General features: G+C 39.5%; 1 protein-coding gene across 1 annotated transcript in view; it reads right to left on the bottom strand.

The window, feature by feature from the left end:
- Positions 1-26,757, bottom strand: part of EPHX2 (epoxide hydrolase 2) — a 128,803-nt gene that overhangs the window by 73,851 nt on the left and 28,195 nt on the right. Inside the window, exons 4-8 of the mRNA XM_033938446.1 lie at positions 21,124-21,314; positions 18,829-18,951; positions 17,841-17,915; positions 14,787-14,882; positions 7,208-7,286 (exon numbers count right to left, since the gene is read on the bottom strand). Of these exons, the coding sequence (XP_033794337.1) occupies positions 7,208-7,286; positions 14,787-14,882; positions 17,841-17,915; positions 18,829-18,951; positions 21,124-21,314 (564 nt within the window). The remainder of the gene's footprint in view (positions 1-7,207; positions 7,287-14,786; positions 14,883-17,840; positions 17,916-18,828; positions 18,952-21,123; positions 21,315-26,757) is intronic.

Here is a 26,757-nt window from a genome sequence, read left to right as displayed (position 1 = left end):
GAGCTGAGGTCAGCCCGAGAGATACCAAGCTGTCAGGTGCAGAGACTGCAGGTTGGGATGAAGGAGGGACTGCTGATGCTGAGTGAGCAGAGAAGGAAACAGTTCCAGGGAGCCCATTCTTCTTCTACTGAGTTGAAGCAGAAGAGAGAACCAATGTTGCCTGGGCCACCGTGGAGCAATGAGAATCGTGGTGGCTCGTTCACTGCAGAGCTTGAACAAGGTCCACAACATGAGAGGCAGAGGCGGAAATGCATAAAAGAATAGATTGGTCCAATCCAGGAGAAACTCATCTGCTGCCAGACAGTGCGGGGAGTAGAGTCTGGAGCAAAATTGGGGCAGTTGATGATTGTGAGGAGCTTCAAAAAGGTCCACCTGGGGAGTGCCCCATTGAGCGAAAATGGACTGAAGAGTTGTGAGATCGAGAATCCATTCGTGGGGTTGGAGAATTCTGCTGAGATTGTCTGCTAAGGAATTCTGTTCTCCCTGGATGTAGACAGCTTTCAGGAACAAATGGCGAGCTGTTGTCCAAGACCAAATCTTTTGGGCCTCCTGACACAACAGGCGAGAGCCCGTCCCATCCTGTTTGTTGATGTAGTACATTGCTACTTGATTGTCTGTGCAAAGTAGTAGAACTTGAGGAAAGAGGAGATGCTGAAAAGCCTTGAGGGCATAAAACATCGCTCTGAGTTCCAGGAAATTGATGTGATGTTTCTTTTCCTGGGTAGTCCAAAGACCTTGAGTTTGGAAATCATTCAAATGAGCTCCCCAGGCATATGGGGATGCGTCTGTGGTGATGACCAGATGATGAGGAGGCAAATGGAACAGAAGACCTCTGGAGAGATTGTAAGATTTCAACCACCATTGCAGAGACTGTCGAAGTGACGAAGTCACAAATATGTGTCGCGAACAAGGATCTGTCGCCTGGGACCACTGGGTAGCTAGGGTCCATTGAGGAGTGCGCAGGTTAAGACGTGCGAAGGGGGTGACATGAACTGTTGAGGCCATGTGACCCAAGAGTATCATCATTTGTTTTACAGAGATGGACAGCTATGAGAGCACCTGCTGACAGAGATGAAGAAGAGTCTGAAGGCGATTGGATGGAAGAAACGCCCTCATGAAAAACAGTGTCCAAGATCGCTCCGTTGAACTGAAGTCGTTGAGTGGGGATGAGATGTGACATGGGTAGATTGATTTCGAAACCCAGAAGTTGGAGAAATAGGATGGTCTGATTGGTGGCATAAAGCACTTCCTGAGATGAAGGAGCCTTGATTAACCAGTCGTCCAGGTAGGGGAAGACTTGAAGATGGTGAGAGCGTAGAAAAGCGGCCACCACAATGAGACACTTTGTGAATACCCTGGGAGAGGAGGCAAGACCGAAGGGTAACACCTTGTACTGGTAATGGCAGCGATTGATCATGAAGCGGAAATACTGTCTGGAGGCTTGGTTGACCGGAATGTGAGTGTAGGCCTCCTTGAGATCGAGGGAGCATAGCCAGTCGCCCTGAGTGAGAAGAGGATAAAGTGTGGCCAGAGAAAGCATTTTGAACTTTTCTTTGACCAAGCATTTGTTGAGATCTCGGAGATCTAGAATGGGTCTGAGGTCTCCGGTTTTTTTGGGGACCAGAAAATAACGGGAGTAGAATCCCTGCCCCTTCTGATCTAGAGGAACTTCCTTTATGGCGTTCAGAAGAAGGGATTGTACCTCCTGAAGGAGGAGGGAGGACTGAGGTGTATTCAAAGCAGACTCTTTTGGAGGACTTTGGATGGGAAGAGTCTGAAAGTTGAGAGAATAGCCGTGGCGGATGATGTTGAGAACCCACTGGTCTGAGGTGATGGTCTCCCAACGGCTGAGAAAAAAAGATAGACGTCCTCCTATAGGCTGAGACTGCAGGGCTGATGGAAGAAGGCTGGCGAGGCTCTGGAGAATGGAGTCAAAAGGGTTGAGTTGACTTTGGTGGTGGAGGAGGAGGCTTCACCTGTTGTTGTTGTGCACGAGGTGGTTGGCATTGCTGTGGATGCCGACGTCTTGGCTGCTGAGGAGCAGATGGTAAAGGTCTAACAGAATATCGACGCTGATAAGCTGACTGCTGGCGAAAAGGTCGGGCAGGTGGAGGCTTTTTCTTGTTCTTGAGAAGAGTGTCCCAACGAGTCTCATGCGCAGAAAGCTTTTGAGTAGTAGAGTCCATGGACTCACCAAACAACTCATCACCTAAACAGGGGGCGTTGGCAAGACGGTCCTGGTGGTTGACATCGAGTTCAGAGACTCGAAGCCAAGCGAGACGTCTCATAGCAACTGCCAATGCTGTAGCCCTGGAGGTAAGTTCAAAGGTGTCATAGATGGATCGCACCATGAACTTACGAAGTTGTAATAAAGTTGATGTGTAGTGACGGAATGAGGAAAGTTTCCTGTCTGGGAGATACTTCTCAAAGGAGGAAAGTTGTTGGATAAGCTGTTTCAGGTAAAAAGAAAAGTGAAAAAAATAGTTACCTGAACGGTTGGCAAGCACTGCATTTTGGTAAAGGTGTTTGCCAAATTTATCCTTAGCTTTGCCTTCTCTGCCAGGAGGGACAGAAGCATAGACACTAGAGCCCGCAGTCTTCTTCAAGGTGGATTCCACAAGTAAAGATTCATGTGGTAACTGAGGTTTGTCAAAGCCTGGAATGGGAATTACTCGGTATAGAGTGTCCAATTTCCTTGGAGCCCCAGGAATTGTTAAAGGGGTCTCCAAGTTTTTATAGAAAGTCTCTCTTAAAATATTATGGAGTGGTAATTTGAGAAATTCTTTGGGAGGTTGGTCAAAGTCCAAAGCCTCAAGAAAAGCCTTGGACTTTTTAGATTCAGCCTCTAAAGGAATGGAGAGAGACTCACACATTTCTTTCAGGAAAGAAGTGAAAGAAGAAGAATCAGGTTTAACAGAAGGATCCTGAGGAAAAGGATCTTCCTCAGCAGAAGAGGCCTCTGCATCAGATAATAGAGGCTCTTCAGAATCATCCCAAAGATCAGGGTCTCTGACTTGTGAACTACGGCCCCGAGAGTCTGGCGTCGAGGGTTCAAGATGCCTGGCCTTACGCAACGACTTCCCAGAACGGGGGGATGCGGTACCTGGAGAAGTCAATGGTTGCCGGTGCTGGGAGTCAGAAATTTGTGCGGGGTCGGTAGTCTGAACTGCACGATGCTGACCTTTCGGTTCTGCAGACAATATCGGCATGGAAGCCTAAGAAGCGGAGTGGACCGGTACCGACAGAGTGGAAGCCGACAATAATGGTGGCTCCACAAGTGGTACCGATGGCTCAGACCGGACCGGAACTGGAAGGCTTGGTGCCAAGGGAGCAGAAAGGAGCTGTTGCAACTGCTCTTTAAGCTGCACCTGAAGGACTGCTGCAATACGGTCGTCCAGGGAGGGCACCAGTACCGCTTTCTTTTTCTGCGGTACCTGTGGTGCTGCTCAACGCCCAGAGGATGATTAGGCCGAGGAGGATGCACTCACCTCTATAGAGGCGGAGCGTTTACAGGGGCGCCTCGAGGTTGGCAGGATTGGACTCTCTGCCACAGCGACTGGAGGACGCTCCAAGGAGGAAGGCTTCTTAGCCGGCTTACCTGTAGGGTGCGACGCTGGTACAGTGTCACGCGGCGTCGAGAAAGTGGGCGCCGGCTGAGAAACAGTCGACGCCAGTGTCAATGCCGAAGGATCAGCCATTGCGGCACCGAACAGGAGTTTTTGTTGAATTTGCCTGTTCTTCAAAGTACGCTTTTTCAAAGTAGCACAACGGGTGCAGGTGGAAGCCCTGTGATCCGGACCCAAGCACTGGAGACACCAATTGTGCGGGTCGGTCAACGAGATGGGCCTAGCACACCGTTGGCACTTTTTGAATCCAGGCTGAGGGGGCATGAAGGTGAACACAGCCTCTGCTAAATCAAAAGTGGAGGACTCGATGATTACACCAGGCCCCGCCGGGGCGAACCCGAAAAAAATAAAGTTTTTGTTTTTTTAAAAAATAAGACTACAAGAAAAGAAACAAGAAGGAAGAGAAACTTCCAAGGCAAAAACCGAGCGAGAGGGAAGGCGAAAAAAGTTTTTCAACGACCATTGAAAAAAACGCATCTTCTAAGCTCCATGGAAACTAAGAAACTGGGGACCGCGCGCCTCCGTCGGGCGGGAAGGCACTCGCGCATGCGTGGTGCGGCCTAACTAAAACTTTCTAAGTTCTTAGAGTGCAATCACTCTAAAATTTTCCATACCGGGACTCCGTTGGTGCCGTCACCCATCAGTTAAGAATATGCTGCCTACTTGTCCTGGGATAAAGCATGTTATAGGGGATTAGGGTCTGAGGATTCCATCCCAATCAGTTTTGAGGTAAAACAAGATGTTTTGAAGAAGTTTGAGAACTTAGAAAAATGTTTGAGAAATCCTAGATGGCCACCGCAGCATTGTTTTAGCGCCAAACACAGCTTAAAAATGATTCAGGGCTGACAACAACTTAAAAAAATAGGATTTTAGAGGAGAGGACCAAAGACTTAACTTCAGAAACTGTCAAAACACAGTTTTCAAGACACCCCCCCCCCCGCCCCCCCTATTTTCCCAAAAAGTTGTCACAGCCTATACTTACAAACCATGTGCAGGGGAAACAGTGTTACAGCTTGCCTCAGCTCCTTTAAAAGTATAGCTGGATCTGGAAGGGTTCTCTGCCTCAAGCTGTCAGTCAGCTTCCATGACGAGATCTTTGGGCTGATCCTCAACACCCCCCTCCCTCGGGCCGTTACGGATGCAGAAAGGGGGGGGAGTGAAGCTGCAGCCGGCACCCTAAGCACCCTAAAGGACACCATTGATACCCAACAGCCTGCACTCAAGCTCCTCACCAAGTCAAGGAAGCAGGCAAATGCTTAGGGCCCGGAACCCTGAGCTCCATAAATCTTCAGCAGTCTGGCTGTACAGGTCCTCAAAGGATACACCTGCCAGCTCCAAGCAGGCACAGCAGTTTCTTGAAGACATGTAAAAACCCGTGAACAAACTAAAAATAGGTACCGCAAAACAATAAAGAAATAACCGGAGTAGATCAAAGAGACACCTTCATGCTCACCTGCACAAGAAAGAACTAAAGGGGGCAGCAGAGGATTTGAAAAGCTGTGATTGACATCTTCTGCAGTACACTTCTGAGCACAGATGGACAACCCTATGGTTCAGCATACCATCACTACTACACTGGAACTTCAAATTAAATCTGACAGTTTTGAAAGTCTTTGCACTGTCGAATCCTTTCCCTGGTCTAGGGCTGCCACTGATTCCTGGCTGTCTGTCCCAAACTGTGAAGCAGAATCTTTCAGAAAGGATGTTTTCTTGGAGAGCAATGGCATAGTGTCCAACCTCAAATCATCCCAGTCTTAGTCTGACTGGACCTCTGGTTCCTGCAGCTCCACAGACTGTGAAGGGGTTTTGCCCTGAGGAGGTAAACCTCTCTGTGCACCTCCTTGCTGACACTCTGTAGGTATTCATTCATATTTTTGGTAGGCTGCATATATCAGGGTCACAAAATTGGGGTCAAAGATCTGACCTGAATCCTCCGGGGACCTCTGCCTATCTGAAATTCACCTCTTTTCATGGTCAGATGCTTCCACATAGAAGCACTTTACCGGTGACATGTAGTCCCGGTATAGGGGTTCTAACAGTGTTCGGAGACTCAACTCTCACACTTTCTGCGACTCCTGACCCACAGAGAGACCAGAGGGGGCTAAGCTCCCCCTGCCCCATTCTTAGTGCATGGACGTTCCTCAAGCAATCATCCAGCACAAACTTGACATGATATAGGTGTAAAACCTCCTGAGGAGTCCATTAGAATCAATTTTTAAAAAAAATTGAGGTGTTCTTTTTTTTTTTTTCCTTCTTTATTCATTTTCAAATTTGACAATAAGTGCACACAATAATATATTTCAACAAGTTATTACACAATAGCACTTTGATATCTACTACATAAAAATCTAGTGATACGTTTACCCCCCACCTCCATCATATTTTCAATCAGAATATACACATACTATAGAATGTATTATAACATATTATGTAAAATTGTACCCAACACCCTCCCCCCTTTGGTGTGGCAAAAGAAGAAAAAGAAAAGAAGAGAAGAGAAGAAGTGATGACTATTCACTACAATATTTTGTCAATGGCCCTCCATATTTTTATAAATTTAGTATATGTCCCTCTTTGTATTGCTATTACTCGTTCCATTTTAAATATATGACATAATGTATTCCACCAAAATGTATAACTAAGGTTACTGTGATTCTTCCAATTGATATGTTCTAAAGGCAGATAGAGGCTTTTAAAATAAAATTGGGAAATTCAAGATATCTGCTGTGGCAGTGTTTTAGCGCTAAAAAATGGCCTGTGGGAACAAAACTAAAAGTTCAAAAATGTTGAAAAGAGGATTTTAGAGGTGGGGGTCCCTTGGGATAACCCCCAAAACCCTTAATTTTGCCAATTTATGACCCACTCCAATTTTCCTATAGACAGTAATAAGCTGCGTACTCACAGAACTGCCATGTGCTGTGACTGCATCAGCATCAGCTTTTCGCTGCAGCTAGAAATGGAGAAGGAATTTCTGCCTCAGACAAGCAAGGGTGGCTCCAGTGGCTTGTCTCTTCAGGCTGCCTTTTATTCAGGTTCCAAAACCCAAAACCTTCTATCCCTTACGCTCCCACACGATTCTTCAATGGGGGGAACACAGTCGACCTCCGCCAAGCATCCTGGCCAGTCACATGGTCTAATCAGCCTGCACTCAAACGCCTGACTCTTCAGGGGCGAGCATTACTCCTAGGGAACCTATTCCCAAGCTCCGATCAGGCAGGTGCTCTTTTAAAAGTGTGGCCCTTCTGGCTTCAGACCCCAATGTTTGACTCTTTTCCCAGGCAGAGCTGTCCCAGGACTACTGGGAACCTATTAGCATAAAGAAGCCTCAAAAAAATCAGATTAATACCTGAAAATAAGGAAAAGACACCTTCTCAACTCACCTGTAGAAGTTAAGACTGAAGAGTGAGGGCAATGCCCAGGAAGATAAGGAGGCAGAGCTGAGAAAAAATGATTTGATACCTTCTACAATCCAACTCGTGAGTGGGGGTACACAACCCATCCGTAAGGAATGGTATGCTGTTTGCACAGGAATGATCAATGAAAACAGTGACAAGTACATATTTTTAAATAAAATAAAGTACCTGGCGGAGCACTTGAGTCACCATAGCCTTTCATATCCAAAGCAAGAACACGGAAGCCTGCATCAGCAAGGGCAGGAATCTGGGACAAAAACAAGAAAGATGATGTAGTTTCAAAACAGTAACAAAAACACTGTGGAGAACATGATGTTCAAGATGCAGGCTTTATTGAAAGTACAATCCAATAATCCACATGGAGAAGTATGTAGGACCCAAATCATTGGGGACTATGGACCAAACACGGTCCATGTTTCGACAAAACTGTCTTCCTCAGGGGTCCCTGAGGGTCCCGATTCGAAAACTCATAGATCAAAGGCTAAAAACAATTCTGAGCGAAACTCTGTGCAGATGAGATATCCTCCAAGGCGGGAGAAAACAGTACCACAAAGAAAGACCTTGGTATCTTTATTGGATCTGTATGCTAGTATAATTGAAGTGGAGATGGCCAGAAGTCAGTATAAAACTAAATACATAACAGCTGAACCAGCAGATGTCAACATAAAGCCATACGTTTATTAATAAATATACTCATATATATACATTTTTATATGGATTTCTGGTCATCTCTGCTGTTAATATATGGCTTTATATTAACCATTAGCTCCTTCTATTCCTTTTACCATCTCATTTTTTGTAAAGTTTTGCCTTTCTCCCTTTTGTTACTCTAATATAAATGACAATTTTGAAATTAAAAACTCTTCAAATCTGTTATAAAACAAAAATGTTTTGCACCTCAGAAAACTAAGCAGTATGAACTGGTTAGAATTACAGAACACACTACTTCCTAAAATTATTGCTTATCCAGCTTCCCTAAATTCAAAGAGAATTTTAAGATTTTTAACTTTTCATAACAAATCTAACAAATTAAGCATTATACTTTCACTTTCTTTATCAGGGGGAGATTGTGGCCATATGATCACCAGCCACCAAGCTAAATTAATTCTGTGCTGTTGTAATGGTAAAAGATTAGGTTCAGGGGGGCGTGGCTTTGGAGCAGACGAAAATGGCTGGGTAGTGGAGTTGCTCCGTGAAGACAAGCTAGTTGACAGAGAACATAGCCGGAAAAAATTTAAATTTCACTCTGAAAAGTGAGGCAGAGGTGAATAATGGCTTTGGGAAAGCAAAACAAAATTTTGGCGGCGGGGAGCAGCTCAGGAAGCGTGAAGCGATCGAAATTTGATACGGCTACACCGCTGTCAGTTCCGTTGCCGCCGGAGGATGTAGAAAACAAAGACATAATGAAAGAAATAAAGGTGATAAAGGAAATAATATTGGAATGCGCTAAAAATATAAAAGAAGTCAAAGAAGAGGTGGTATGTTTATCAAATAAATTACAAGCGATGAAATGAAAGTGGATCAAATTGATAAACGAGTGGAAAAGTGTGAGGAGGAAAGTATAAAACACAAGGAACACAGTAAGGAAATTGAAGCACTGAAAAGGGAGCTGGAAGATTTGTCCAATAGGGAGTAATTTAAGGGTGCTTGGGGTCCCGGAGGGAATTGAAAAGTCAGATCCGATTGGATTTTTAATTAATTTTTTGCCCAAGGTGCTCCTGTTGCAAAATAAGTATCCGTTGGAAATAGAACGTGCACACAGGGTCCCAACGAGATTATCAAACAGCCAAAAAGGACCACGTCCACTGATCTATAAGCTACTTAGATATCAGCAGGTAGCTGAAATAATTAAATTAGCTAAAGATAATAAAAACTTAAAGTGTCAGGATTCAAAGATTTACATAGTGCCTGACTTTGCCAGAGCAACGGCACAAAAGAGGAAGCAGCTATTAGACTTGAGACCACAGCTGAGAAGTCTGGGTGCTAGATATGGGCTCATATACCCGGCAACTATGCGGGTCACTTATAAAAATAAAACTTTGAATTTTGATACTGCAGATAAACTTAAGGAGTTTCTGGAGCAGTGCGAATCACCAATGGCTACTTAGTAGAGATTTGGATGAAAGTATTAAGTATTTGTGTTCTTGGTTGAAATGTTTATTATTTGTTTGGAATTTATATGTTTAAAAAAAAAAAAAAAGTTAATGAGATTCTAAAGGCATGGCTGCAGTTGGATTTCAAATACATTCCGCATTCTATCTTGTCATGAGGCAAATGGAATGTAGCCTGTAAGAGTTTAAGAGATGCAATATTACAGACCTTTTAAAAGACAGAGGTTAATAAGATGGATTATACTGACTTGCTGTTTGGACAGACAGTCTGAGTAACGGTGGAGGATTGTGAAAAACAGATTGAAGGAGATAAGTTCTAAATAGTACTGAGAAGGTATAAACTACAAGCAAGAGGACATTAAATAGAATGGATCTGCAAGCAAGATGAGAGTTAGACTGAGACTTTATATGCCTTACAATTATTATTTGCATAAAAGGAGAAGACTGCTGTGATATATGGAATAAGACATTGAAATGAAAATCTATAAATGCAGTAGAGGATTTTTTGAAGATGGTTCTGGTATATAGTTGGCCTGACCTTAAAATAAAAATGACAGAGATATGAGGGTCAATAAAAAGGAACAGGGTTTATATATGTAGAATGTGAAAGACCTATGAATGACACCACAAGTTTGAAATTGTGGTCATTATACATCTTTGTGCAAATTATTTGAAAAGGAGATTTAAGGTGGATCAAAAGATGAAACTGAGAATGTATAAACAGTAGTGTGAGAGGATAGAAATTGATATGGAACTGCAAGCAAGAGGAGATTCGGAAGGAGACATTGTGGGACATATAGCATCTCATTACAAGAAGAGGAAATTTGTTGTTATGTATGGACTATAGTTTTGAAATTGCAAATATATTAATGCAACAAGAGTCATAATATTATTGTTTGTGCTAAAAATTGGTCTGACCTTAATATAAATAATGGTGGATATGTGAGGAGATTAAAAAAAAAAATAAAATTAGAAGTTTTGGTAAAAATCAAAGGATGTAGGGAAAGTTTGGATGTTATAATATAAGACATATGATACAAGAGAATGTTGTGAATGGAGTGGAAATTAAAAGGGTAGCAAATATGCTAGTGTGAAAATAGGTATGGAATTTTAGGAGGGTTATGTTAAAGGGATAAAATTTGTTGTGTTTGGGGAATTATTGACTTTTTGAAAAGAAAAAGTCAGGAAGAAAGATTTCCATTATATATTTAATAATATTTAAAAGTGACATTTAATTTGAGGGTATGTGATGATGGATGTGGTTTGGATGATTGTAATTTTAAAATTTGATTTGATTATTTATGTATTTCAATAATATCTTAATGGTAATGAATGAGTAAAGAAGGGAGGGTTTATGAGAGATGGGGGAAAGGAAAGGGGAAAAAAAAAAAGGTAAACCTTAATAAAGAAGTCTTGTGTGATAAAGTGATTTTCATTTTAATATGATAATGATCTGGCTATTGGTTTAAAATTATAAATATAGCTTGTGGGGAGTTTATCTATTGCCTAGTCAAAGTGTGCGCTTCAAAGTTGGCAAATAATTCAAGGGACGGACGGGAGGGGGGGGATTAAGAATATGGGAAGGGGTATAAGGGAAGGGATGGGGTCTAATAATAATTTTAAAATGGGGAAAAGAGGTTATAATATTGATGTGAGGAATATTATTGATTATTGTTTTGATTTAATATAATGACTTAAAAAATTTTTTCAATAAATGTTAATGGTCTCAACCACCCGATAAAAAGGAAAAAGTATTGCTATATTTAAAAAAACAGAATGCGGATGTCTATTTCATACAGGAGACTCACCTTAATGGAGATGAATCAAAAAATTTAATTGGTAATTGGGTGAAGGATTGCTTTTTTGCACCAGCGGTGGGAAAAAAAAGCTGGTGTAGCAATTTTAATAAATAAAAAATGTACAGCAGGATTTAATATGGTAAAAGCAGATAAATTAGGAAGATGGGTGCATGTGAACATGAGTATGGGCAATAATACTGTGGCGCTATTTAATGTGTACGTACCTAATTCGAATCAAACTGAATATTTTAAAACTCTACAACCAATAATTTTACCACTGGCTGCTAATAATTTGATAGTGGCAGGAGATTTTAATGCTGTTGTGGACCCTTTATTGGATAAAAAACCTAGTAAAATTTTAAAATCTTTAGGGTTGGATAATTTTATAAATTCTTGTAATTTAAAAGATATATGGAGAATTCTTCATTTTAATGATCGAGATTTTTCATTTTATTCATGTTCATAAATCTTTTTCTAGAATTGATCATGGAGGAGTGTGGATTTCTTTAAATTTTAATGACCCAGATAATGTTAGGCCGGTATGGAGATTTAATAATGCATTGCTTGCATATCCAAAATTTTGTGAAGAATTTCAATTAAAAATGGATGAATATTTTCAAAATAATATTACAGAGGAAATATCTACAGAAATAATATGGGATGCTTTTAAGGCAACGATGAGAGGGCAAATTATATCATTTTCAGCTTATTCTAAAAAACAATTAAATAAGCAATTTACGGAATTGGAACAAGAAATAAAAGATTTAGAATTAAAATTGATTAATAAGTGGGAGAATTCTACGTTGCAAACTTTATTAAAAGCAAAATATAAATATAATGAGATTTCTTCTAATTTGGCTAAAAAAAATATTATGTGTCAACAAGCTTTGTATTATGGTAGCTCAAATAAGGCGGGAAGACTATTGGCAAATTATCTTAAAGTGAAAAAAAGAAAGATGAAATTGAATGCAATAAAAGATGAAAAAGGTGAAACTCATTTTCAGATTGGTCCTATTTTAAAACAGTTTTTAAATTATTATAAAAACCTGTATTCTTCTGAGTCTTATTTAAATAAAGAAAAAGATGGTATAGAGTTTTTAAATAATATTGAAGGTCCGAAGATTCCTGATCATATAAAAAGAAGTTTGGAAAATCCAATATCTTTACAAGAATTACAAACAGCATTGAAGTCTCTTAGAGTGGGGACCGCTCCAGGTGGTGATGGTTTTACGGTAGAGTTTTATAAAACATTTCAAAATACTCTTTTACCTCATTTATTAAATTTATATCAGAATCAACTAAAGAAAGGTTGTATATCAGGCACTATGGCAGAATCATTAACTATTGTTTTGCCTAAGCCAAATAAAGATCCCATGTTGGTTTCAAATTACAGGCCTATTTCGTTGATAAATGTAGATGGTAAATTATTAGCCAAACTTTTGGCTACACGTTTGGCAAAAGCTCTTCCTCATATAGTTGGTATGAATCAAACAGGGTTTGTTGCTCAGAGACACTCTTCTAATAACACCAGATTGGCATTGCAAATGTTATATTTAACAAAAGAAATTGGAGATCCGGCTTTTTCTGTGTCTCTGGATGCAGAGAAAGCTTTTGATTGTGTGGAATGGACATTTATGTATCAGGCCATGGAGTGGTTTGGTATTGGTTCGGGATTTATACAAATGATTAAAACTCTGTATAGCTCTCCTGTTGCTAGATTATATATCAATAATAATTTTTCTGATTGTTTTAAATTGCAAAGGGGAGTTAGACAGGGATGTCCTCTATCTCCTTTACTTTTTGATATAGTGCTTGAACCCTTATTACTAGCTTTTCAACAGGAAGAGGAGATACAGGGTATACCGCATAAGGATAAAGAATATAAAGTTTCTGCATATGCGGATGATATATTACTTCATTTGAGGAATCCTGAAACAACCATTCCAAATTTATTGGATTTGATAGAAAAATTTGGAAAGTTTTCAGGATATAAAATAAATTGGACTAAATCAGAAGTTCTTCCTTTAAATGTGCATTGCACAAAAGGATTATTTGATTCATTCCCTTTTATATGGAAAGAAAAAGGAATAAAATACTTAGGTATATGGATAAAAAACACGCTTGATGAGACAATTATAATGAATGAAAAAAGTTTATTGCAAAAAGTAACAGAGTTATGTGAGCAATAGAATCCTTTACATTTATCTTGGTGGGGAAGAGTACAAACAGTCAAAATGATGATATTGCCTGTGGTTTGTTATCAAATGGGAATGATACCAGTTTTATTTCAGGGGTCTTTTTACAAAAAGTTAAATAATATTCTTAGTAAATTTATTTGGCTGGGTAAAGCTGTAAGAATTGCTCTAGTGACTTTACAAAAACCAATTGAGGAGGGAGGGATAAATTTTCCAAATTTTTATAGGTTTCATCAATCCTATATCTTGCGCCAAGGTATGTATTGTGTCCTCCCAGAACTCATGGAGAAGCTTCCAGATTGGTTATGGTTGGAGTGGCAGCTCATGTCTCCTATTAGGCTTCGTCATTTGATTAGTATTAAAATGCCTAGAATAAGAAAAAGTAATAGGATATTAATGGACACATGGACAACATTAAAGTATGTTAACAACTTAACTCCTATTACTATTCAAAAATCTACTTGTCAAAATATATGGCTGAACTCCAAGATACAAATAGGCGGTTTTATGATTGTCTGGAAGGATTGGATTGAAGCAGGAATACGTACTTTAAATGATGTTATTAATGATGGTAAGCTGCTGGAGTTTTCACAATTACAACATAAATTTGGACTTAATAAAAAACAAAGTTATAAATGGTTGCAATTGATGCAGGCCATTCAGGCAGGGTTCCCTGAATGGAAATCTTTAAATACTCATTTTACTCTAGAATTCTTATGCTTCCAGGCAGATTTTATGGATCACCAGGCCGCGCAGTGGTACAAAACATTATCTGGATATTTAAATAAAAAACCAAGGACTGTACTTAGAGATATTTGGAGCATTGAGATTAAGCATCAAATTAATGCATCTCAATGGCCACGTATTTGGTCTTGGAGGATAAGATATTGTACAATGTCTGTGTCTATGAGGCAAACATGGTTTTTCCTGTTGCATAGAGCACTCTGGACCCCTGTTCGTTTACAAAAATTGGATTGCTCTAAGTCTAATAGATGTTGGCATTGTCATCTTGAGGCTGGAACTCTAGATCATCTATTATTTTATTGTCCGTTTATTAATAATTTTTGGAAATTGATCTGGGGTCAAATAAATTGTATGTTAGAGAATCCTGTGGCCCTATCATATGACACAGTTTTGTTTGGAATGTCTATGAGGGCCAAAAGTCAAATTTCATCGAATAATAATAAACTGTTAATGATTTTAACAGGAGTTGCCATCCAACATATAACACATAATTGGAAAGACTATAGGGGATTGAATTACTGTTTTTGGTGGAGTTCGGTTTGTCAGGTGTATGAAATGGAAAAAACATTGGCAACTAAGAGAGGTTATTATAAGAAATTTAAAGTGGTGTGGGGACCATTAATTGAGTATTATAATAAATAATTGTATTTATCCCCATTAAATATGTGTAGAGGGAAGGGGGATGAGTGGGTTTTATGACATTATGAGGGGTAATATATGAAAATGGAGGGAGGGGAGATAGTCTATGGTATAAAATGATTGCAGAGTTTCAAGTGAAGAATGTACAGTATGACTTGATTTCTTTTACACTTGATTGTATAATGTAAAAATGAATAAAGATATTTAAAAAAAAAAAAAAAAAAAAAAGATTAGGTTCAGAATCATAAATCAGTTTTACCTGATATCTCCAAGAGAACCAACATTCAGGAAAGCCATGGCAGAGGCATACCACTGGTCCATTCCCCATTTCTACAAAATGCAGTTTGACCCCTGGCTTAAGAAAAAAAGATACAAGAAAAAAATAAATCACATACTGGACTGAATTTTCTATGCACTAGAGAACATTTATAATTACAGTCTGTTCTCATTATTCACAGTAGTATAGTTTGTGAAAATGTTCATGAACCGTAAAATTGCAAATAACAAAACACTGAGTCTATGGGAAAATAGGTTAGGTTCCAGAGTACTCGTGCCTCAAAATCACGGAAAGTGAACAATGCATCCTATTGGGAGAATAAGGTTAGGTTTGTGTATGGGACAGCACTTGAAGTACCTTTAATTCACTCTCCGGATGCTTGGGGGGGCATATCTTGGAGCAAAGCCTGAACGTGAGGTGAAAATGAAAGCAAAGAAAACTGCCTTTTTGTCAGTCTGAGAATACCGTGAATACAACGGCACAAATGGGGAATATTGGTTGCAACTGAGGATATGTGAATTCATGCATTGCAAACATGCAGATAACATGAATGGACTGTGCCAAAAACTCAGTACAATATTATTATTTATTTATATACCACTTATATCCTAAGTGGTTTTACATTCAGGTACTTTTATCATATTTCCTTATCTGTCCTGGTGGGCTAAAACTCTATCTGGGCAATGAGGGGATTAAGTGATTTGCCCAGGGTCACAAGGAGCAGCAAGGGATTTGAACCCACAACCTCAGGGTGCTAAGGCTGTAGCTATAACCAATCCCATGAGGTATCCTTAACCTTGGTTAACTTCCAACATAAATAAAGGGATAAGGGTTCTGATCTGGTAAGACATGCTTAATAAAAAAAGAACCAAAATGTTGCACCTGATGAAAAATTCACATACAAACCCTTTTATCCAACTGCATTAAAGCAACTAGAATGGGTTTTACCACAAGGTAAATGCTAGTGCCAACTCGTACTTTTATCTGCATTAAGAGAGACTGCACAGTAAAAATCCCATGTTAACTATTTAACGTGGCAATTGGTGGGAAGGGAATCAAACCAGAGAGTGGTCTGGCCTAACAACTAAAACGCTGGTCATTACCATGAGATAGCTTTTCCAGATGCTGACAGCGTGGCCATAATTACAGCCAATTCAACAAGAGGAAGTGTGTGCTGTGGCACTACCAACAGTCAAGTACTACAGACTAATTGCAAGAGGAAGCCAAGGAGAAATAAATGTTGCTGGCCATTCTCACGGCAGATACCTCTCAGACATCCCCCATGTTTAACAACACAAACCCCTCTACCCCAACATCAGATTCCCAGGCATCCCCCCTCCCCCACATCCTCAGCATTCACTTCACCCCTCCCTCCAACTTCTTCACCACATCCTGGAAAGCCAAACCCCACCCCTCCTAGCCCTACCTGTCCCTCCTCTGGGACTCACCAAGGAGTTGTACAACAATGTTCCAGTGATGCTGGGCAGCAGTGGTCCCTCTCTGCTGCCACCTGGGTTGAACTGCTGTCCTTCAAAATGGCACTGCTGTCATTGACTATGCAATAGTATCACACTTTCGTAAAAAAGCAGTATTTAAATTACTATGCTTTTAATCTAACACAATGTAAATCCAGATATTTATAACACTGAACTGTTTTATAATGCTAGTACCAAAAATCACAGTACTAACTTAATCATTCAGCTTTTGAAGCAAAGATCTCAGCAGTCTCTCTCAAGGAGCAGGAGCAATCGCTTGAATACTGGCCTCTAGAGTCTCCTTTCCAACTATGGTCAGCACATTTGACTTGAGTCCCTCAACAGATGAAGTCACTGAAACCATTTTCTCTAACTTTCAGCCAGTAATGCTGCCAGGCACAGAGGTGTAATGGGTTCTGGAGGCAATAAAGATAACTCCGGCTCCAATACAGCAGTCACTTCTTTAAGTACCGACAATGCAGGGCTCAGCTCTCCAGTATAAGGAGGAAGTCTGGAAGCAAAACTCAGAATACTCTGTTGCAGGGGTAAAGAAGTGTCAGTTGATGAGGGCCCGACACGGACAACATCCTTGCGTTTGGTATGTGGTAATGTCCCGTTGAATAACAGCAAGGACAGCAATGAGGTAAAACAAATTTAGAAGAGATCTGAACAAACCGCCAGAGTGGGCCATTTAGTCTTTATCTGCCATCATGCTTCTATATTTCTATGTAATAATATTCTCAGTTTTGTTCTCCATCCTGTTTGAAGCTGAAAATGTCAATGTATTCATGATTACTTCAAGATTTCTTTTTTGGATGGTGACTCCTAATTCAGAACCTAGCATTTTGTACTTGCATGAGGGATTAACTTTCTCTATGTGTATCACATTGCGTTTGTCCACATAAAAGGACACTTCTGTTTAGGAGATTCTAATGCAATCTGGGAACCAAGATGCATTGTTGAATACTATACAACCCAATATTAGGGCACTTAAAATATAGCCACCTCCAATTACATCAGCCTTAGACTTAATGTAATTGCAGGTGTATAAATGTAGAAAAAGCATAGTATTATGCAAGTGAATGCATCGCCCATGGCATTTCAATGCTCTGCTCGTGTGAACATTTCCTTCTATTTATGCATTATGCCACTGATGTACATCCTTACAGAATAGAACTTATGTGCTTTACTGCCAGATGAACCCACAAAAAAAAATGAAAGGTAAAATTGACAGAAAAAGGTGGGCGTCCTGGTATAGAACTGTCCTTCATATTTCATCTGCCATTTGAAAGCCCAGTTTCCTAGCCTCAAAAGCCTTCTGCAAATATTCACAATCCTCAGTAATTTTAACAACTGAATAAATTTTGTATTATTTGTAAATGCAATCAACTCACTCTTTAGTCCTATTTCTAGATCATTTATGAATGTTAACTAGCAAGGATCATGTACAATTCTTATCAGCTCACAAATATATTTTACTATATTGAATTAGTTAGAAATTGCCACTCAAAAATGAACATTCTAGTGCACACCAGATTATTCACAATTAATTAATCCTTACCTTGATAGGTACAAATCCATGAGTTACATTTTCTGAGTGACATGCAGTTGGAGGAATATCTTCATTGCTAGTAAGCTATACGAAATAATTGAACAATGTCATTATTTCTTTTAGTTCATTTTCACTGAAAAAGTCTTGTCCAGTTTTATAGAAACAAAATATGAAAATTGAAAACCAACCCCCCACCCCCTTTATGAAGCCATGCTAGGCTTCAGCCGACCCAGTAAAAACTTCAACGCTTATAGAATTTCAATGAACTTTTACCATCGCAGTTGTCAATTTTTAAAAAAGCCTAATGTGGCTTCATAATATAATTTTTTATTCATTTTAAAATCTTACAACAAGTGTACAGGAATATGTCACTAATATCTACAATATAACACTTGAAATTCTTTCACATATAATCATAGAATTGCTTTAGTATCTCTTCAAAAACCAATTGAGGAGGGTGGGGTAAATTTTCCAAATTTTTATAGGTATGATCAAGCCTATATTTTACATCAGGGTATGTATTGGTTCCTCCCAGAACTCATGGATAATGCCCTGGATTGGCTCTATTTGGAGTGGTGTCTTTTGTTTCCTTAAAATTTAGTTCATGTTCCTAGTATTAAAATGCCTAGAAAATGTAAGGAGAACAGTGCCTGTGACATGGACACTGACTGGTTAGAGAACTGGGGTGGTTAGGCAGATTATATAAAGGATGCCCATGTGCGATTCTTAAAAGCCACCTAGGCTACTGCTGAGACCCGGTGTTCTATACAGAATTTCCCCCTAAAGTGAAGTTTTTTCACAGATTTATGATATGAACTCCAAATGATTTGTTGCATGTCAAAGAGCCAGTGAATTGTGGGATGTTTTTCTCCATGTTTTTATTTTTGTTTTTCCTCCGATTTTGTGTTTTTTGTCTGAATGTGGATCTAAATAATATTCCAATAGAACAGTGTCTCAAACTTTCTCGAGCTGGGGCACACTAAAGGTCATGAATTACCTGAATGCCTGTTAGATCCTGCAGTTCTTTCAGTGCAGTTTCAGTATCTTGTACAAGGATAGTAGATATCCCTAGTTCTCGAGCTGATTTGAGGTTGGCGCCAATGTCATCCAAGAAAATAACCTAGATTCAGGGAAGAAGGTAACTTTATGTAAAGTGGAATTGAACAACAATGAGGGCAAGGGTCAAACAGAAAATACTAGCAGCTATATCCAAAAAAAGGGGGCTGGGTGAATTAATAAAGTTCTTATATTACACCTTTTTTGTGACACCTTTTTTGTGAGCCCCTTAAGATGTATTGCAGCTTACAATGACAATACTCAACAGGGGATTCCAACAGAGAGAACATCTCATAACAAAATACAATAGAATCTCTGTTAACCGGTATTCAATTAACCAGCACTCTCAACCAACTAGAAAATAATTGTCTCCCGCGCTCCTCAGACGTCCAAATTGGTGTTCCTGACCCAACAACCCCCCTCCCTCCTTCCAGCCCCAGAGGCATCAGCAGAAGCCAAATATCTCCCTCACTCCCCTGAAGCATCACAACAACCACAAATCTCCCTCCCTCTATTGTTGAAGTAGCAGGCAGCCGATCCTGACAATCCCCTCCCTCCCTCCATTCCCGAAGCAGCAGAGTCTGTCCTGTCATCCCCCTCCCTCTGTTCCCGAAGCAGCAGAGAGACCTGACAAACCCCCATCCCTCCCACACCCAAAGCTATAGCATCAGCCAGTGAGCAGAGGAAATGCCGATAAACAGGCTGCTTCTGGCCAGCCATGGCGGGGCCTATCCCATGCTACATCATTTCTGACACAGCAAAGGAAAGGCCCCGCCTGGGCTGGCCAGAAGCTGCCTGTTTACCGGCACTTCCTCTGCTCCCTGGCTAACGCTAGAGCTTCAAGTGAGGGAGGGAAGGGTTTTTTTAAGGATGCTCTGCTGCTTTGGGAAAGGAGAGAAAGATGGGTTTGTCAGAACATGTTCTACTGCTTCGGGAAGGAAGGGAGGGAGCGAGTGTTGTTAGGACTGGCTCTACTGCTTCAGGAATGGAGGGAATGGGGGAAGAGAAAGTGGGAGAGAAGGGGAGAGAGAAAGAAGAGAAGAACAGATGCTGGACCTACAAGTGGGGGTGGGAGGAGGCTAAACATGTTTGCAGTAACTCTCAAGCAACCAGAAACTACAGTTATCCAGCATCCACCAATCCCCCCCATGGGTGCTGGATAACTGAGATTCTACTGTATTACAAATACTGTTGGAAAAACTACTAGGGTGAGATTGCCAGTATGTTACATTGTCACACTGATCTTTCAGTAGAGAAAAAAGCCTCAGAGACAATAGCAGTAATAAAGAAGCACAAATGCTAGTCAATCTGATGCTGCTTCCTTCAAAACATAGGCATTAAAAAACTCCACCATTACAAACATAGTCCATCTTGAAATGTACAACGGCAACTGACAACCTGCACATATAACACAGTGAGGAGCTTATCTGAGCCACTCTACAGGAAATCTTCACCGTAGCATTTCAATAACGTGAAACAGGAATTCTTCTTGGGGTTCTTCTGTTAAATGCTGCTCTACTCTTATGAAATTTTTCTAATCATAACAAGAGCGTGGTATTGGAATGCTGTGGTGAAGATTTCCTGTTGCTATTGTCTCTGAGGCTTTTTTCTCCACCAAATGATCAATGTGACAATGTAACGTAATAGCAATCTCACCCTAGTAGTTTTTCCAACAGTATTTGTTACATTTTGTTTTGAGCTTGCAATGACACAAATAGGTAACTGGGGTTTTAGCTGGTACTTCATTACAAGAACTTTACCAAGTTAAACGATGGCTGACAAAAAGTATTTGGGTCATCCAAAACTAAATCAGAGATGTATGACAGCAATCTTGTATTAAAACAAGAGACAAAGATCATACCTTTAATAATTGAAAAGGCTACTCAAAAAAGTGTTAATTCGATAATGGTCTGAATTATGAAGATTATTTTACTATTCTATGGGAATCGTAAAAACATATGATAAATCTGAAAACGATGAGGTTATATAAAGGTTAAATTAAAAAATATAAGTCAGTAAGAAAGATAAGAAAGGCTAATAACGAGGTGGATGTACGACACCGCTGAAGTCTAAGAAACTTAAAGTTTTCAAAAGAACTGAAGAAGTAAAGTACTGTATAAAGAATAGTGGGGGTATATCCCAAGGTGTGATACTGCTGTTTAAATAATCTTAGGATAGAAAATTGGGAGTGCATATAACAGTTGGATTTTATTGTTTAAGAAAAGCATGCACGCACCTCTTGGGGTTCAGCCTTCAACATTTCCAATACATATTTGTAAATTTTTGGTTCTGGTTTCCTCATTCCAATACGACAAGACTCGATAAGCACATCAAAGTGTGGTCTTATCAAACAGCAAAACTGTGCAGTGAATTCTCTTTGAGGACTGTCATCTATCCAGTTGTTTGTCAAAATACAAGTCTTAAATCCTATTTTGGAACAGATTGAAAGTTTTAAAATATGAAAACAAAAGTTTTCTGTATTTGTTTATGCAAGAACAATGCACATTTATATTCATATTATCACATTATCACCTGATTTCCTTTCTCCCCTATGTCTAATCTACCTCCGTTCCACACCTTCATCCTCATATCCCTTTGTCTGCTCAAAATTGCACCCCACCCCTCTTAACAAGTGCCCCATATCAACTAATGGCAGAATATTTCATATCAAGCATACAAAACAACCAACCAAGATTTTAGAATATGAGTGTAAACATTATGCTCTAAAAATAACTTTTCTTCACAGACAGCAGAAGAATACCACAAATCAGTATTATACTTTTCTCAGCTGTTTTAAAGGGGGATCATGTTTGTTCTTCAATATCCTGAAAAACGGATGGTGTTTTTACCATAGAAACTAAGAGATTAAATAGAGTAGCAGAAGTGAACTAGCTGCTTGATGGTTAAAGCTGAGAACCACTGATGCTCCTTCTGATCTTAGTGGGTTGGGGGGAGGACAATGACGAAAAATTGCTTAATCCTTCACTGCTTCAGGGACAGGAAAATACCAACTCTAGGTAGGGTCAGCTTAAGAGCAAGCCAATGAGGCTCTGGCTTACAGTGCTGAAGCTCAAGGACACATAAGCCTGCCTCACTGGCTCTACCCTCTACAGTGGTGGAGCTAGTGCTTTTTCCTCCTGCAATTCTGCACCTTTTCACCCACTTTTGCAACATTATAGGCAAACTGAAAATGCAAGACTTGGCAAAAAGCACTCATTCATGCAGCTGCAAAAAAAGGTATACAATTCCTTGGACAAGTGAGGAGAGAGCGTCTGAAAGAATACAGAAGGTTGGCCACTGTTGGAAACAGGATGCTGGGCTTGATGGACTTTTGGTCTGCCCAGTATAGCAATTCTTATGTTCTTATGAAGGTGATACTGGGGGGAGTGAGAAGCAAGGAGCTAGGTGGAAGCTGAAGAGAAAGGATGAGAAGACAAGAGGAAAAATATCAGGGATATGGAGATTCAGGAGGGCAGTGGAGTCAGACTTCAGCAGAGACTCTAGGATTGGCTTTGTAAAAAAGGGGGGGATGATAGTAAATAAAAAAGTCAAAGAGGCAAAAGGAAAGAGAAGACCACAGAATAAGTAAGGCCTGGGACAGTACATTGGCACATAGAAATGGATAGATGTGTACCAACTGCAACTTTTCTGTCACCATTTTCTAAGGGGCTAAATGCTAAAATACAGTGGAACCTTGGTTTGCAAGAATAATTCATTCCAGAAGCATGCTCGTAAATCAAAGTGCTCGTATATCAAAGCAAGTTTCCCAAAGAAAGTAAGGGAAACTCGCATGATTCATTCCTGATCTCCAAAACAGGCCTATGTCTTCTTGTGGTCCAACACTTCTCCCATTCCCTGTTTCAGCATTTCTCCCTCTTCTCCCCTTTCTTTCCATTGCCATAGAACATCTTTCCCTTTTCTTATTTCCCAGTCATCTTTCTCTCTTCACTTTCCCCCATCCCTCCCTTTTTCTTTCTCACCTCCCTCCCGGGTGCCGAAGGTAACTGCCGTTGTCTCCCCAGCAAGTCAAACAAGAAATTGTCCAAACTGTGTGAAGCCGATGAGCGCCGGCATTCAGGTGAGCAGGAGCAGGTGCCGCAGCGCGTGGCCATCGTAGTCAAGCAGCAGCAGGTGGGCGGCAGAGGGGGAGGTGGGGCTCGGGAGCAGGCAGCACTGAGCCGTTCTCCTCCAGTGGATCATTCTGGCATCTGCGGTCCTTAGACATCCCGAGCCGAGTCTGCTGCAGCTTCACCTCCTTCCCTCCTGCTATGGCTTTTTAATTGGCGGCAGACGGCATGGAGAAGGTGTGGCAAATTCCCCCCTGCTCGCACCCGAACAAGAGCGAGCGCTCGACGTGCACTCTCAGAGCATGACACCATAGTGGAAAAGCCGCAGCAGGACCACAGTCAGGCGCGTGTCCTTGGCTGGGAAAGTCAAGTTTGACTAAGAGTTTCTTGAGAGAGATGGGAGAAGCTTTTGGAATTATCCAGCCTTTTCTCTCTCTATCCTTTTCATTTGCATGCCTCTCGGAAGCGGAAGGAGACCTGCAGAGCCATCCCACAGACACACACCTCCCTCTCCAGCAGGCCAGGTAGCTCGTTGATCAAGTCAATGCTTGGTTTGCGAGTTAAAGTTTGTGCGAGTGTTTTGCTCGTCTTGCAAAACACTTGCAAACTGCGTTACTCGCAAACAGAGGTTTGACTGTACCTGTTTTGTGCATGCAAAGATTTAGTAAAATGGTTCCTAAGTTTCTAATAAATTAAACTACACAATCTAAAATTTGGAAAAATAAAAATCCACACACATCTAGGATAGATGACATGTAAAAAATATATTTTCTCTCCCAATAATACAGAATAGACAACTTAACATATTCTGCTCAAGAATCTGCATATTTTTTTTTTTATACTTCTTTATTCATTTTAAAACTTTCATCAAGTGTACAAAAATTGCAACACAATAACATAGATTTAACCACTTGTACATCTTATCATTATAACTTATAGTTGTAAATATAACCCTCCCTCTCCCATCCTGAAATCCTTTTAGTAATTTTTATTTTTCATGTAATAGAAACCCTCCCCCACCCCTATCTTACATATTAAATATAGAAATATTAGGAAAATGGCATCAATCATGACAAAAGGACGTTAATGGTTCCCAAATTTTAATGAAGTTTTTATAATTTCCATTTTGCACCGCTATTGATCTTTCCATTCTGTATATGTGGCAAACTGAATTCCACCAAAATTTAAAATTGAGCCTACTATGGTCTTTCCAGTTATTAGTAATATGTTGAATGGCTACTCCGGTCAAAATCAATAAAAGTTTGTTATTACACATTGATATCTGACTCTTTTTTCTCATAGACATACCAAAAAGTACAGTATCATAAGTTAATGCTACGTGATTTTCCAATAAACAATTTACTTGATCCCAGATTGAGTTCCAAAAGGCTAAGATATGGGGACAATAGAACAAAAGATGATCTAAAGTCCCTATATCCAGATTACAATGCCAGCATCTATTAGACAAAGAACTATTTAACTTTTGCAATCTAACTGGGGTCCAAAAAGCTCTATGTAACAAAAAAAAACCAAGTTTGTTTCATAGACGCTGACATTGTACATCTCATTCTCCAAGACCAAATTTGTGGCCATTGAGATACTGAAATATCATGCTTAATCTCAATGCTCCAAATATCCCTAAGAGTATTTTTAGGCTTTTTTTAAACCAATTCACTAATAGTTTTATACCAGTGTGCGGCCTGATGTCCCAGAAAGTCCGCCTGAAAACATAAAAATTCTATGCTAGGTTGATTATTCAAATTTTTCCATTCAGGGAACCCTGCCTGAATGGCCTGCTTCAATTGCAACCAACGAAAAAATTGCGATTTGTGAAGCCCAAATTTATGTTGCAATTGTGTAAAATCCAGCAGCTTACCATTAGTAATTACATCATTTAAAGTTCTGATACCTGCAATTATCCAATGTTTCCAGACGATCTTAAAACCGCCAATTTGAATCTTGGAGTTTAGCCATATGGATTGATTCGTTGAATTATTAATAGTAATTGCTGTTAAATTACTGACAAACCGTAATGTTTTCCAAGTATCCATTAGAATTCTATTTTCTTTGTACAATCTGGGCATCTTGATACTGAGCACATGAGAAAGATGTAAAGGAAACATGAGTCGCCATTCCAAATATAACCAATCAGTATACTCAATGAGATCCGGGAGGACCCAATACATACCTTGACGTAAAATATAGGCTTGATGGTACCTATAAAAGTTTGGAAAATTTACCCCGCCCTCCTTAATTGGTCTTTGCAAAGATGCTATAGCAATTCTAGGAGTTTTACCAAGCCAAATAAATTTTATAATAATCGAGTTCAATTTTTTATAAAAAGATCCATGAAAAAATACTGGTATCATACCCATTTGATAGCAAACTACAGGTAGAATCATCATTTTAACCGTTTGAACTCTCCCCCACTAAGATAAATGTAATGGATTCCAATGCTCACATAATTCCGTAACCTTTTTTAACAGCCTTTTTTCATTTTCTTTTACAGTCTCATCTACTGTATTTTTAATCCTTATTCCTAAATATTTTAAACCATCATCCTTCCAAACGAAAGAAAAGGACTCAAACATACTTTTTAAACAATGTACATTGAATGGAAGAAGTTCAGACTTATTCCAATTTATTTTATATCCTGAAAATTTACCGAACTTGTCTATCAAGTCTAACAAACAAGGAATGGAGGAAACAGGATTTCTCAAATATAATAAAATATCGTCTGCATAAGCAGAGAACTTATATTCCCAATCGTTACGAGGAATACCCTGTATCCCCTTTGCTTGATTAATAGCTAATAATAGGGGTTCTAATACTATATCAAAAAGCAAAGGAGATAGTGGACAACCCTGTCTAACTCCCCTATGTAAATGAAAATGAACTGACATTTTGTTATTGATATATAATCTTGCCATAGGGGAGCTATACAAAGTCTGAACCATTTGAATAAATCCTGAACCTATACCAAACCATTCCAATGCTTGATACATGAAATCCCATTCCACTCTGTCAAATGCTTTTTCTGCATCTAAAGATATGGCAAAAGCCGGATCATTCATATTTTTAGTTAAATTTAAAGTGTGGAATGTCAATCTTGTGTTACTAGAAGAATGTCTATTCGCAATGAATCCAGTTTGATGTACATCAATTATATAAGGGAGAGCCTTAGCCAATCTCATAGCTAAAAAGTTTTAGCCAGTAATTTTCCATCTACATTAATTAAAGATATCGGCCTATAGTTTGATACCGAAGTAGGATCTCTATTTGGCTTAGGTAAAACAATAGTTAAAGATTCTGCCATAGTACCTGTAATACAACCTTTATTTAGTTGATATTGATATAAATTTAATAAATGAGGGAGTAACGCATTTTGAAATGTTTTATAAAATTCTACTGTAAAACCATCCCCACCTGCATTGAACTCTAAGAGACTTCAATGCAGTTTCTACTTCTTTTAATGATATAGGCTCATCTAATCTTCTTTTTATATGATCAGGAAGTTTTGGACCCACTAATAAATTTAAAAATTCCACACCACTTTGAAGTTTATCAGCATAAGACTAGGAAGAATACAAATCTTTATAAAAATTAAGAAATTGATTTAAAATATCATTAATCTGAGTATGCAAGTTTCCATTACTATCTTTAATTGCTATTATTTTTACTTTTCTTTTTTTTGCTTTAAGATAATTTACAAGTAATCTTCCCGCCTTATTGGAACTTCCATAATACAAAGTTTGCTGGGAAAATAAATCTCTCCTCGCCAATCTTGAAGAAATCTCATTATA

The sequence above is a fragment of the Geotrypetes seraphini genome, chromosome 3 (assembly GCF_902459505.1).
Source record: "Geotrypetes seraphini chromosome 3, aGeoSer1.1, whole genome shotgun sequence".
NCBI classification, from domain to species: Eukaryota; Metazoa; Chordata; class Amphibia; order Gymnophiona; family Dermophiidae; genus Geotrypetes; species Geotrypetes seraphini.
This window is presented reverse-complemented; position numbering and strand designations above follow the sequence as displayed.